Genomic DNA, 15526 nt, shown 5'->3' on the forward strand with positions numbered 1-15526 from the left:
TTTCGAAATGAATTAACTTTTAGGCAAAAATTTATTGGCTATACTCTGTTGAAATACTCACCAAGAAGACGCAGTTTGTCTCGCTTAAGTCTTCAAGCTGTCGTAATCTGAAATTTATCTGAGAAACTCCAAATATTTATGACTTGAAAAGCTGAAAAACGTAATTTGATAGCAAGAAGTCATAAGCCTTCCGTCGCTCTTCTTTTTCTACTAGTACGTGTTGTCTAAGAAAGAGCGGGAAAAAAGGGAACGCAGTACTTCACGGACAGAATGTGAGGCTGCTTCAGCCTTTTCGAATGCCCATAACACTCTGTGCGCCTTGTTTCGACTCCGAATTGATCTTAGACTTCGTGAGGATACGAAAGCTAGCTCGGAGAAATATGTTTTAACATATATCGTCTGGGTTTTAACGTTTAAACTGTAACAATATCAGAAATTTGCGATGAATAAACCGAAGCCTGAGTGTGCTTTGTTTTCCATCCATTAACATTGCCTAGCTCTTATGATAATGACGATGATGCTGACGAAATTTAAGACACTCAGATTCACTAATTACAATCTACCTATCAATTCTCAATTTCGTTTGCATGTTATCTTAACTCATCACGTAACTTCTCTTAGGTTTTACTAAGTTAACAGAACCTACTTTGAGGATATTTTAACAAAATATTGCAAAAGTTGAACAGTTCAATAAGTGTGTTTTCTATCGCGCTAGAAAGATACAAAGCAAAACCTAATGTGATTACATGCACGTAATTTTTTCTGGCGCTTGCGTGCCATTACCCAGATTTTTTAGTATAGCAATTATGAAAAGTTTACATATAACGATATTCCTAAGAAAACCACTCAAAGCTAGTGCCTCCCGTAGCGTCCAAGTGTTTCTAAACAAAACGGTTCAATCTTTACTTTTTAAAATAGCATTTCTTCACTTCATTTTTTCATCGCAATGAGCATGTAGCACCCTACAGGCGCAGAATGTAATTTACACGTTCAACTTATGAAAAAAGGTTCACAATTGTATTGAATGTCCAAATTTTTAATGGGTAATAGTTACCTCATATTCATATCATTGCATTTTACTATCATCATCACAGCTGATAAAAAATTCCTTTTACTTCACCATTAAACTAATGTTTGTCTCCTAATGAGTGAGAAGAGTGCTAAACTAAATAGTTTAAGAGTACCTCTTCCGCGTCTAATGGATTTTAAACACTTTCTTCATTCTTTACTTAAGGCGAACATGACAGAGCATTCTTTAATGTCTTTCTTTAAGAGACACTTGTTCAAGTTAACGAGTTCCTCTTCGAAATTTGCTTTTTTTACTCATGCTAAATCTCACGCGATTCTTTTGCATAAATCTGGGCACTTATATCTTGAAAGATTTGTGGTTTTGGATCTTGGTGAGCACAATTACGATGACCGTTTCGTGTTCATGACCTGAGGAAGACTGTTGGGGGTGCAGTCGAAACGGCACCATCCACATCGTAACTGACTACATCCACGAACTTGCTTTGTGAATTTCCGCGTGCATCCCATCAGTGTAGAAATTTCTAAACACAGTTACTTCAGTATCAAACTAAGTTTCCTTCTTGATAAATTTTCTTGTATGCAAAACGTTCATTCAAAACGTTAATTGGTTGAGCAAAGCAGAGCGTTAATGAAAAAAATTTTCACTTGTATCTCGTCAGTAGACTGGAGGCAAAATCGTACTAAGTTGAGAATTTTCTGTAAGCGGTAAATAAACATTTTCCTGCATGTTAATGCAACTAAGCTTTTATTCTTAGTTTTTGTTTATGAAGAACAAAAACTGGCCGTGAATAGTTTGCACTCGTACATTGTTTGTATGAGCAGAAGATTAATGTTTTTATTTTTGACATCAAGTGGTTATCTGCATTTTGCGCGTATTTAAGTTTCACATTGGGAGTGAAAAAAAGTCGTCGGATTAAGATCATAAAATTATATAAAGGAAGAGAGCATAAGAGTTTCAATTTATAACAACGAAAAAAAAACCTTTTAGAAGGACATTATGCTGACGTCATCACGTTTTTGCTTCCGTCGCTGACACAGTATGTCATTAAGGTCCCTTAAGACATTGATAAGAGTCAGGAAAATCGAAGTTATCGATTATTTAGGTACCTGGGCATTCATTGCCGGCCAGAAGTGCCCGTTTCAAATCGTTAAAATACACAGTAAGTCTAGAACAACATGTTTCAGCTTTCATACACTAAGTTTATTTCCATTGGAAAATCCTAACTAGCATTACAAAGATACATATAACAATATTAATTCTATAAACATTCATTAGGCTGTTATGGATTTTTGTCTGAACTTTAAAAAACTTTATTGTAACCCAAATAGAGCTATTAGCGTTACGTTGGGCAAGATAAGGAGAAATTAAAGAATTTATATTTAATCTGTTACAAAAACTTAAGAGCTTGAAGTTTGTGCTGGAGTTTTTTTGTAGTCACAGTGCCATTCCCTGGGAATCAAGGATATTGCTTCCATTCTGGAATACTGTTTAATGAGAGGGTCTTAAAAAGTGAAGAACAGACAGATGGGGTTATGACGGGCCCTCTCCGAGCTGTGGTGAATTATCATGCTACAGTGGCCGTCAGAAGAATCATATATATATACCATCCACGTTTTCAACAAGTTAGGGGGAATGAAAAAGTAAGTCGAATTTCAAAGAAGGTAACCAGGGTCTTTCCTTGCAAACAATCCTTGTTCATAGCTACCTTTGATTTTTTTCTCTGGAATTTTTAAAAAGTCCCCGAGGCAGGAAAATATGATCAGTTTTACCTCGAAACGTTTTATTTTTATGTTGTATCAAAGAGATCTAGGGATTTATAGAATGACAACCATAACATGTTTGTTGGAAAGAACTCGTTATTCGTAAAGAACCCGTACTGTTTAACAGTTACGCCGAGCCACTAAAGGCCACAATATTCGCCAAGCGGTACTCTATGATCGAACAACTTTATTTATAAATAACCTCTTTTTCTCATTTAATTCTTAAATTCGCTGTTGCGACAATATATAAATAGATAGCTTATCTTACTTACTTTCGTAAAAAATAAATATCTAAATATTTAAATTTTCAACATAAATCTTCACTTGGTACTCGTTCTGAAGACCTGCTTTCAGACGAAATAAATATTTTGAAGATATTTTGACTGTCAGCAGTATTTAGCTTATTTCCCTGCTTTCAATCACTGAAATAAGCGTAGTCTTGTTGTGTCTCGTAGTCCTTTTGCCATTTTTCATATGACCGTTCTTTCTCATGGACAAAAACAGGTATTTTCTTGTCTTATCATTCGCATGGAAGTGATGGTGAGAGGCAAACGTTTGGAAGCCATTTGCTTCATGCGTTTGTCGAAATACCGTTTCCCTTGTGGGTTCCTTCTGTAGATATAAACAAACAACACTTTATTAGGAATGAAGATATTGGTAAACAGCAACCAAATAACTCTTGAGCCTTCACTTCGAAGTTCACTTAAAGGAATGGCTGTGTATTAATATAACTTAGATTTTAAGCAGTAATTTGTAATGCGGCTTGGTGAAAATTGCGCAAAGTCTATTAATTTTGTTTTGACACGAGTTTTCATTAATTTTAGGTCTCGCTGCACTGAACACTTATTTCAATCAAGCCAGATCGATTGTTCTTTTGATGACCGCAGGAGAATATTAAACGTGGGAACAGTCAAATCTCCAAAGCAAATATTCGCCCGAGAAAGAATACCGTCACATACACACGAATTGCTGAATAAAATAAATCTCAGGACGATCAAAAATCTTTGGCCGCGAAATGCACAAATCCAGTAGACCAAGACAACTAGGAAAGATATAGCTTACTGAAAGTTTTTATGAAGGTGCATTTGAAAAGCAAGGACATAAAGAAGCCATATTCTTCGCTTTGTCGGTGAACATTCGATTTAATATTCTTGTAACAAAGTGGTGTATGATCACACATCATTAGAAATGCTTCCACGTATTAGAGGTGGCAATAACAGAGAGACCTTGGACTGGGCTAATTTAGTCACTCCTTCAAAACAATCGACTTTTTCACTTAAGCATTGTTGCCACTTAAAACACTATCCCCTAAGTCTGATTTCAAGTGCCCGGTAACTGTCGAATCCAGCAAAAGAACATCTTAATTTCTTATAAAATTTTGCCAGAAAATCACTTGACGGCCGAAGGAAAGTGCCCAGTTGTAAGCGTGTAACTTATTTCAATGTGACACAGTTTATCCTTTTTCCCAAGTGAGACAAATGAATCGTAAATAGTTGTGTTAACTCACCGTTGTGTAAACTTTTCCCGATGACTGCATAGCGACATACAGACAAGTTTGCTTGCTAAAGATCCGAACCAAGCTGCTTCCAACAGACTGAAGTTGGAGCTCAACTGCAAAAATAAGTAATGAGCGTGTTAAGTAGCAAATAAACAATTCAGCTGGTTTTCTTTCATTGGAGAGCTAGCTAGGAAGAAAAATGAAACTAATTTAAGTAAAAGGAAAACATTTCGGACCGGTTCTTTGGACTTGTCATTTCTTTTCGATTATCCTTGGATGCTAATTGGGTCCAGCCACAGCGTCTTAACATTCAACAAAAGACATACTTGAATCATAAAAGCTTACTAACTTTGGACTACTTGTATGCAACTCTACAAGAGAGACATACAAAACTACTGACAAAGCAATATTCATTAATCGCTAATACAAGGTGTGTATCTGTACTTACTGTCGCGGCTGCGCGCATCTGAAGGTCCTTTTATATTACCATCTTGTGTAACAGCTAAGACCCTCCCTTTTTGTACCAAAAGACACGTCTTAAACAGATGTATGTCCGTATTGAATTGCGGTTTGATTGCACACTGGGAACTGGCCCTCAAAGCTCTCCTTTCCCGTCGTAGACTATTTCCTTCGAATCCTTTTTTGCAAGGGAAGAGCTGGTGTGATACTCAACAAGCAGAAAGCAAACAGGACAAATATAGCCTGAAACATCAAGGATATTTAGTTGAAAAAAAGTCCCAATTCTCTTTAGTTCCTGCGTTAATAGCCACTGCCTCGAGCGACGTTTCGTGATTTCTCCCCTTGTCCCACTATCAATATTTTTCGAGTCTAATCTTCCAAACAATAAACACAAAATACAGACAACTACTTGAACCATTGTTACTGGTCACAACTCAGGTACGCTTTTTTTTGGTCGCTATCTATTCTTGTATCATTTTGCCCCTTCACCAGCCACCATCGTTTCGCTGCGCTATCAGCAAGATGCTCACAATCATAAAATCAAGAACTACGATATGGTGAGTAGATGAGTACCCCTACTTTTGATATTGCGATTAGAAAATTTACGTGGATAAATTCCTGCCTTTAATCAGAAAGTTTCCAGATTCTTCTAGGCAAAAATAGCTATAACCGATTTTCCACTTTTCACATTGATGCTCCCATACAATTTCCATGTTTAACTTCATTCCCGATTCATGCCCGTTATATTTTAAAGCTTCAGGGCTCCCTTACATCACAACCGAATCCCAAAAATAGCCATTGGAGCAATTTTAAGGACTACAAGCCAAAGCGTTTTGAATTGGCTTGAAACACTAGTACTGGAAATCCCATACTTGTTACCTCACAACTCCAACCTTTATTATGTCAGACGATAACATCACGTTGTAGTATTCTTCGACATGAAATATGCCATGCCCCCAAACCAGAACGCCCTTCAGTCAGAGTGTGTCTATATGCATCTAATATTGCTTTTTACTACCACAAAAAGCACCCCTACTTAAACACTGAGCGAAGTGTTATCAACTTTCCTTTTTCAGCGAAAAGTTGCTGATTCGCAACTTAATTGAAAATTTGTCAACATCAACAAAATCTCCTCAAATCCGCGTATTTTTTAATAAAAATTCGCTGGCAAAACTATATAAGCGCTGAAACACATTGATTTGAAAACAAAAAATAAATAATCAAATTGATATAAAATTAAGTCTTCTTGATCTACCAACGTCTTGGTGGGAGCAGAATTTGATCGCTAAATATCTACGCTCTCGGAAAAATCTATGAAAATTCTTCACCTGTAATAGATCCATTCACAATCATTTTATTCTTCGTCATAACTGATGATAAGTTGGGATTTTAGAGAGGCAATCGACGTAGTTTGTTCAAACTGCTAAAACCGATTTTCCCGCCGCTTTCAGCTGCCCACGGAATCGCTTCTCACGTGTTGATGTCGTTATTAATAATATTCTAAACTGCTTCAATGCCCCTTACTATTTTTTTTGCGGGTTTCCGGGCAACCATCGATGTAACCAAAGACCGAGTTTTACGTAATGTTCAACGATCATGGAAATTTTCCGCCATGTTGTAATGTATATGGAATGTCCTTGGTGATCTTAGATTTTTTAACTTTCTGCCAAGGAAAACCACCCAAACCACAAAGAGATGTCGAAAATGTAACACCCGCCGTACACCTCCTGCTTCACACTTCCACGCATTTCTGCTATAAAGCTCCAGCTCTTTTATAGCCCAACGCGATCTCCAAGTTCTACAAATGGACAAAAACTACCAGTCCCCTGGGAAATTTCCTTGAACATATCAATCACAGTGGTTTGTCGCTTCACAATAACTTAACCGTTTTGAAGGCCAGCGAGTGTTGGTTTTACGTTGTACGATTAGGTTGCTAAAAGTAGACAGAGCTTCGTATTTTCCTCTGACAATATCAATTCAGATGAAAAGGGTCACTGGTATTGAATGGAAGGCTCTGACGAGTCAAAATTTGAGCCCCGAACCATTATGACATCATCTTTGAGGTTTGGAGGTATTTCAATGCAAAACAACTAGTCATTAGTTTTGTACACATTTGCTCCAAATTGCACTGATCACGCCTCTTCTACACAAACCCATTTGGCTTTTCTCACGTGCAGCATATTCGGAAATATCCTTGTTTGTGGATCCCGTACCTAGTGACGAAGTATTTACGGCGTTGTTGAGCCGAGATGATATTAGGAGTTCTAGCTTGCCTGAAAAGGAATCTTTGTTGTCAGAGATTCAACGCGCAATTAGCAATTACAACTAAGGGAACGACAAAAATTCTTGTTAAACGAAGTCCGTAAAGCTCGTTAAATTAATCGCCCACTGTCGCGGTTTTTGCGTGAGTTTTTGTTCTTCTTCCTCGGCGCTGAAACGCGACAAGGGTTTTCATTCTGCTTGCTGTGAGAAATTTCCTCATTGAACTAGGCCTGACTTCACTGCACGTGAAACGGAGCTTTGATTTCAAATCATTTCTGGATTTCCGAGCGCGTTATATGAAAGAATAGACTTGTGTATCTTTAACTAATCCAGAGCTGAACAAGCTGCTTTTGTTATTAACGAGATAAATGCGTCTTAAGTCTTGCGCGCCATTTCTGTCTATTCACTTCGGTTGTCGAAAAATATGCACATAATAGAAGGCCCATTGCAATAAACACCGAACAGCCCCTCAAAATTGATTAGTAACTCTGACGTGCTCGTTTACGAAAAATTTCAGCTTGCGCTTAAGGCCAACCCATTAAATGGGTTTCAACTTGTCGTATAATTTCCAGCTCTAAAACATTGTATCATATAGCATAGTTCCGCTTCTCAACCTACACCTAGGCTAAGGAAGTTAGACGTACTTTAATCCTTCCTATGGAAATCGCGGTTTCCCTAAAACGAAAATATCGTTCAAGAATTGTGGCTCAGGACTTCACGGTGTGTCCGTCACAATGCTGATAACAAAACGACAAAAGACGAAACCGATTGTCGGTACGCTGCAGTTAAAACGAATATAAACATTTGATCTGTACTAAAACTTTTTCCGGTATCATACAATAAGCGAATATCACTACGCTTCAATTGAATCTCTGCATAGTTCACATTTTATCTGTCTCTTCTCTCTCTTGTTTCGTTTGACTAGAAATTGCCATTTCGGATAAATCAAGTAGAAGACTCATTTGAATTTAGCTCAGGCAAATTTAAAAATCGAAGTAGTTTGCTTGACCGTGACATGTACGGTGTGCTCCAAAGAGAAATCTCTCATGAAAAAATAAACCTTTTGTCATTTACATACTAATTTCAAAGATTGATTTCGGACAATGTCTTTTTTAGACCGCTCACAGACGTTCTACATATTTTCACGCACACAGCCAAAGGGCACCGAAAAGTTCGTAACTTTTTGTTAGTTTTAAAACAGTTCGTTACAAGATTTTACGAACATTTGCAACTGTGTCACGCATGAGGGCATCAGGCACGTGCAATGATAAAGACACACCCTTAATGTAAATCGTCGACTTCCGTTCTAATTGTCTAGGGTATAAAGCTAAAATCTTGTCGAAGACAAAGAAGTAAAATTTATCCACAAAATATTTTGCAAAATGATGATAATTCTGGTTCACTGAGATCCTCGATAAGCGTTTACTCGTGTCAGATTTTTGCGATAAAAAACTTCTTCATTTTCTAAATTTCTCGAATTCCTAAGCGTCAATTTATGCCTACAAGAACTGTGAATTTGATTTGAATTTTCCCACATGAATTTCTATTTTATTCTCCAACACTCGAAATTGATGTCATCCATGAAGTTTTTTCGAGGACTTAGAACATAGAAAATTAAGTAAAATCGCCCACATTTCGTGCGCGTAAATTAATGGAGCCTCACGCAAACGGACTATGGGGGAAAATTATAGAAAAATGCCTTTTTTTTACGTAATTCAAGAAAAACCACCAACCTTTCTAAATCAGGTAAAAGACGCAAGACCTTCGGACCGAAGAACAATATAGTTTTTCCTTGAAAACGCAACGATGGAAAAACGTGAGTTTGCAAACGCAACCCCTACCAAAGCACTTTTGATTTGTCACGAAACATTAGGCGGACTTCCCACGAAATGTCAGGTGCAGACCTCACGAAACTGGACAGCATGTGCAATATCTTTGAAATGGCTCAGTGTATGATTCAGAACAAATTTGTGTGTCCATATTGCAATTTCTGAAGGAAAGCAAGTTCTTTCTTAGATTGAAGTGAAATTGCCATCTATGTGTTCTAGACCATGGATTTTAGATCTGCGTCATTTTTGAGACGAATTAAATAAAACTGAAAAAGGAAAATGTAAAAGTAATTCCAGGACAAGTGGCTTTCATTTGCATGATATCCTCTTAGAATTCACAACAAATCGTTATTCATATGTATCACACACAGTCCTTCTTTAAGTGTGGCTTACATTACAAGCTTTTATTTCACTGAGAAGAATTGATTAGCTTAAAGCCAAGATAGGGAAATGCGCTTTTCATGGCCAAAGGGAAGTGATGGTATTAGCATACATGTCCGCCTGTCTGTCTGTTTGTCTGTCTGTCTATGAGTCAGCCTATCTGTCAGTCAGTCTGTCCTCACCACTGCCAGGTGCATGCGCAATTAAATTATATTACATTGCCACTATAACTCAAATTCCACAAACTCCGGTTTAAATTGCGTCATTACTTGTCCACATTAGTAATATCTTCAGAGTAGAATGATATATATCAGGACATGCCGGCGAGTCGGTGTTAGTGCTATATATAAGTCTTTGATGACCCGATTCGATATTCAGCAGGTGAGATATTTACCCTCGTCCAACCCTCAAACAGCCGTAAGGCCTGTTGAACAAAGCAATGACATAAGTAATTAAAAATTACTCAGACAGTCATTATCTGTATTTTAGAAATTAACTCAGTTGGAAAAATTTTCGATAATAATTCCACGGATTAATCAGCAATATTGCACGAAGTATACGCAATTATTTCTGAAATACTTTGCGCTGCAACTTAATATCACTTGCTCTAAATTTCATCCCTTATGCTCACGTTTGCTGCAAGTGACGTGGAATTGAGTAGACTATATCGAGATATTACTAGAGAATTACGTATACCTGCCAACCATAAGTGTGAGAAAATCATTCAAAACGCGATGGCACGCTTTTTGGCAGGGCTGCAAAAAACTCGCGAAGCAAGTAATATGTAAGTTATTCACTGACTGGGAGGTCAGACTAGAGGCTGTGTTCAAGTTATCAATAATGGAGCGCCAAAATACGGTATCATGTTTCTGCAGAAGGTGTTTCTTAAACATTGGACATGCATGGAATATATATATAAGGCACTTAAACTCGCCATATTTGGTCCTTTCGAGACCCTCTTCGGGAGATCAATTTTGGAAGGAAATATAACCATTATTACATCATATGGTGTGTAATCTAAAGGCAAGCGAAACAAAAATATCGACAGAGATTTTTTAATTAGTAAAGAAAGTAACAGAATTTATTATATGTCCCATATGGCCCCGCGCGCGTAGTCCCACAAAAAACCATAGCCAAATTTGTGTCGTGTAAGGCCGGACGGAAAAACCTGCCCAGCATTGCACTTACACGGATTTGTTGCAAATACTTAAAGCAAAAACCAAGATCCTATTTTAAAAACCGCATTTTTTGATGATTTGTGAGTATAACGCTGTGACTAGAAAAAAAAAAAACTTTTATGTTTTTACTGTAGAATCATTCTTTGTGGTTGTAACGTGTGCGCCCATCTATTGTCATTGCGTGCTATTTCGTTTAAAACAAACATTTCGAAATATTCAATTTCTTTGTGCTCGGTTCGTACGTCACGATCTCGGCCAAATATTTTCCCGTCCGGCCCTCCCACTCAATCATTAAGTACGCGATACTAAACCAAGTATTTCGATCGTTAGTAAGACAATTTGAGACGTTTTCTTATTCCAACCTGTCTTTTAGAAAGTTTAATTTTTTGTGGCTTCTGACCACCTTTATCAAATCCCTAATGTCAGGTAATGTTCTCATTTTTTTTTCTTCATTTGTTATTCAAAACTTTCATTAAGTAATCTATCACTCACCTCCTGTCCTCTTCAATTTCGTCCTCTTCGCTTTTCAAACATTCTCCTTTGTAGAGCTCTACAATCTTAGTTTCGGCAAAGCAGTTTTCCCGCTCTAACCTACACATGTTCTTGTACGTTTTGCCATTACTGGCGCATACGGGGTCATAGGCAATGCCACATCTTTCAGGGCACTCCTTCGATAATGACAAAAACGCTATGAAAAGGAAAAGTGACACACCGGTATTAGAAAAAGTGTAGAACTGTCAAGACAACAGACGAAAAGACATCCCTAAGTTTTTCAATTCATTATCGAGCTTGATATTTACCATCCATCTTATTTTTTTGACCAACAGGGGGCTTTCGACTTTGCCGATCCAGACAATGTGTGCGTGACACGTTTTATACATGATCCTAATAGAGTGATTTTTCAATTGAGTCTCGAAAGTAATCCCAGACTGCCTTGATTTTGCTTTACTTCGCTACGTGATTGGTTCAGAAACTCGCGCCTTCCTCTCAACCAATCAGATTGAAAACAAAAAAGCAATCGTGACTTGGCCACTCGCCTTTTCTCGCGCTTCAGACAATTCAGTTTCTTTTACTTTGCGGCCTCATTGGCTCATTGTGATATTTTCCTGCCCTCTGATTGGCTGATGTGGTTACTTTGGTTTTGGTTTTGCGACTTTCAATCGAAATGCATTGTAATGGCCTACTCTAGCTCAACGAGATTTTGTGTGGCTCAGTGTTAGAGCAAAGGATCTGAGATTTGATTCCTCACGAGAATTTCGAAGTTTTCTATGTCCCACGCTCGTGAGAGGAAGAAAACCATTCCCTCTTTATGTTGCATTAGTTTTGGTATTTTGTGTGTTAAAGCCCTCACAGTTGAAAAGTAATACCTCCCAGCGGACCTGAGGAAGACGTGACTGACCACAAATGTTTTGCAACGACAGTAAAAGTAAAAGTAAAAACAACAGCAGAAAAATAATCGTGACGCCGACAGTTTTATAATCTTGATCAAACCCCACGGGAACCCTGGACAGGAGTTTTGACAAAAAAAAGAAACTATGAAGTCCACCCTCTCTTCTCTTAGGAGGGGTCGCTCGGGTATTTGAGGGAAGATTTATTTATTATAAAGGTAAACCATGACGTTTCCGGCAAAAGGTAAACGACAGAGATGACCACCTGACCAATTTTTTCCCGCCATTTTTGACATTTGCCGTTTGCTCTCCACCGTTTTCAAGGAGAAGGGTGGAGGTTTCACTTGTGTAAAAACTCGAGTAAAAAGTGTACTTCTCTATGCTGTGTTAAAACATAAGCAATCGTGTGCTTCGAGAAGAAGCTTCTCTATTCCTTCTTTTTTATTGAATTTATCCATAAATTAACAGAAAAAAACGTACTGTTCTCTCTTAAAGTGCTCTGCCAAGTTTAAAAAATAAAGAAGTTCTGTGCCGCCATGGTGGCTGTTAAAGTGGGAAAATCTGAAGTCTTTTATTTAAGTAGCAGCATACTGCTTTGATTAGATATAAAGCGCACGTGTCGAGTTTTTAGAACTTTTGAAAATTTCTTTCGTAACATAAGTCGATGAAACCTTTAACTATTTTTTCTCAAATATATTCATCCAAGGGAGTGTTACGGCAAGACTAAAAAAAAATCGGTTTTTTGGGACAGTCTATCGATTCTCGTTTTTCTCGGTAGAAATACGCTCTTAAGTGCACGAAGTAAAGACAGCAAACGCCAATGTCAAGTGGCTGTTTCCCGTTTGCTGCAAAAGTCATACTTAACCTCTCTACTAATTCTCAACCCTCCCCTCTCCTTCCCACTATTCCACCGGTTGACCCCTCGCACTCATCACCCGGCCTTACCACAGAGAAATGCTATTGTTTTGACAAGGTGACGCCCTTTAGCATTCAGGTTTTGTATTCTCATCACTTTTTAGCTGGACAATAAATGGAAATTATAAGGAGAGGATACATGTTGACCAATCTTAGGATTTGGAAGTTAAGCGAACACATAACTCACTTACCAAAATTGAGTTCCGCCAGTAATATGCAAACAAAGAGTATTACAGTGTTCATTTCGCAGCCGACAGATTCTAGAAAACGAGCGAAAAAAAATACACTTCCACTATATGTTGATACCAGTTGGGCCAACAAGGTTTACACAGAGGGTCTACAAATACTAAAATGTAAGACGGCTAATCACCCTCGAACTAAGCGCGTCATATGCACAATGTGTGCCCAAATCATGGGCGCACTTCAAATTTTAGCTCATTTTTTAACCAGCAGTAAACTCTGCTAATCTCAGTAATGATTATTTTCAACGAGTGAATTGGACGTACGATTATCGTTTTTGAGAGAATTTTGCGAGAATGATTTAAGAGACGATTGGTATTAGCGCCAGATATATTGAATTTTATCGCACTAATAAAACCTTAATGCAAAAATTCAGTTTATGGTTGCGGCAATCTAAACAGTTGTGTCGAACACATCCTAAAATAAAATTTTGGCAGCTTTATAATGCGACACAAATTTTCAGGCCGGACTTCCGTAAAACGTTGCACACAATCGGTTTTCCAAAATAATTGAATATCAAATAAACCCATAAAAACTGTACGATAAGGAACCTGGATTTAAACTTACTTTGTCGTTTTACATTTGCGGAATATTCTTTTTCTAACTTCTTTCCAGCGACGAACTGACATCTCGCTCATTCACAAATCAAATCCAGGTACGAATACCAACTGATCACAACTGAATAGAAAATTATAAATATCTCACAAACTTACCTTTAAATAGGTCCAGTTTGTGAATTATATTTCAAAAGCCATCGCTTGATGGAAAAGTAGACGAGACCACGACGAGAAATCAAATGTACTGTTTGCGTGCTAGGAACAAATGTCAACTTTCACAGGAAATAAAATGAAATGGTAATCAATATGTTTACTAAGCCACTTGCAAATTCTAATCACTTCTACTGATTGATAATTGGCCACTGAGTCGGTAAATTTTGAAAGAAAATTCCACACATGCTAATTTTATATTCAAAGTATAGAAGTTTACAAGCAAACAAATTCAAATCAATTGAACTGGCGATATTTAAAAGGATTTGTTCATGTGTTGAACTCCCACGCACACCAAAATAAGTCAATAAATGGACGAGGGGAACTAGCCTGCTGCCTACTTCTTTCTTTTCTGTTTTTGTTTGATTTTGTTATAATTTATTCGAAGAAACCCATGGCTATTTCACTGAGAACGGTTCAACTCTTGTCTTTCAGCAAATGGTGGTTTTCTTTACTCTTTACTTTACCCAAACTTAAGAACATGATTTCACAAATATTTGTAAAGAAACATAATGAAATACAAACATAATAACCTCTTAAACTTCAAATGCTTTTTTTGGGCTCAGTGTGTAATATGGCTAAACAGGTCGTATTCCATCCATTTAAAATTAATATTTACATCATGTAGACATTGAATTTTTATTCATGGCGTCGTCTAGTTAAATGTTTCATACATTGTTACAGAAAAATAATTCACATGTAACATTTAACGAAACGGCGACATTTTAATGTGTACAATTTCTTTTAGTAATTAAAAGGAAAAAAGGAAATAGAATTTCATATTTCCCTGTCGGTTCTGTGTGCAAAGATCAAAGATCAAAGATAGCAGCCTCCAAAATACAACAATTAAACAAAGTTCACCGCGTCAGTTATTTTCATCACTCACGTAGGGAAGAGTTCAAAATCATATTTATACTGCTTTGTTACAGCTATACCGATATATATATCGATATAAGTAGACTGGAAATTTATGCTATTGCAAAAACGTAGACACCTGAAAAGCATGATTAACGAGCAATGAGACAACGGCGTTATGGCAAAACGGCCTTATTTTTATCCATTATTCATGGATTATTTGTCTATGACAATTCTTTTCATTCGGGAAAGTGTGGATGGCTTCTATCATTTACTATGTGCAACTAATTGTTGTTGGTATGATTGTTCCGATGATTATGAAGATGCGCACGATTAGTCGAGGATTGCGTCATATCTCGTTATAGTCACCTCGGGCGAGATGACTATAGCAGCAGCGCTAAATTTCAAAATATCTGCCCTGCGTTTTGTCAATGTTACCGAGGAAGAAAATTCAATTCCGAAGAATCCAAAAGATGTTATTAAGTTTGGCGTAACATTATTCAAAAGAAAGATATGAAGTTTTTGCTGGTTCAATTAAAAAAAAAAAGTTAAATTCTTGTGGAGACTTGCCGCCTATTTAATCATATCAATTGTAACAGAATGGTTTCAACAATAAAACGAATTTACAACAGAATTTGAAAACACCTGAGCAATTATACTACACCAATTATTCGTCCCAGGCCCAGAGAATATTGTTGAATAATCCCGTCGACATCGTGTGGGGGATTACTCAACAATATTCACTTTGCCTTCGGCGAATAATCTTTAATCATCGTGTACATGTCTACCCATAAAGTCGTTGGGTCTCATCGTTTATTACTGACGCTTTAAGGTGTCACGTTTTTGCAATTGGGTGTATACTCAAAATGAATACTACATCCTGTTTCGCATAAAAGATGCAAAGGTTGATGCGCATATTTATACGAGGTTATTGGCTGCAACAATATGTTAGTGTCACCTCAGA

At 37.3% G+C, this 15526-nt stretch overlaps 2 protein-coding genes across 2 annotated transcripts; both read right to left on the reverse strand.

The window, feature by feature from the left end:
- Positions 1 to 2311: 2311 nt before the first annotated feature.
- LOC131778430 (fibroblast growth factor 1) lies at positions 2312 to 5073 on the reverse strand. The gene is given in 4 exon segments (XM_066173605.1): positions 2312 to 3402; positions 4298 to 4401; positions 4737 to 4804; positions 4806 to 5073. Coding segments are annotated over 4 exon segments (582 nt in total). The 5' UTR covers positions 5000 to 5073; the 3' UTR covers positions 2312 to 3186.
- A 2787-nt stretch (positions 5074 to 7860) lies between these two features.
- Positions 7861 to 13789, reverse strand: LOC131778436 (turripeptide Lol9.1). The gene is made up of 4 exons (XM_059094852.2): positions 13654 to 13789; positions 12892 to 12960; positions 10890 to 11085; positions 7861 to 9643 (listed from the first exon to the last, which is right to left on the reverse strand). The coding sequence occupies exons 2-4, from the start codon at positions 12941 to 12943 to the stop codon at positions 9610 to 9612; spliced, it is 282 nt and encodes a 93-aa protein (XP_058950835.2). The 5' UTR covers positions 12944 to 12960; positions 13654 to 13789; the 3' UTR covers positions 7861 to 9609.
- Positions 13790 to 15526: the final 1737 nt, after the last annotated feature.

Source organism: Pocillopora verrucosa, chromosome 10, assembly GCF_036669915.1.
Source record: "Pocillopora verrucosa isolate sample1 chromosome 10, ASM3666991v2, whole genome shotgun sequence".
NCBI lineage: Eukaryota > Metazoa > Cnidaria > Anthozoa > Scleractinia > Pocilloporidae > Pocillopora > Pocillopora verrucosa.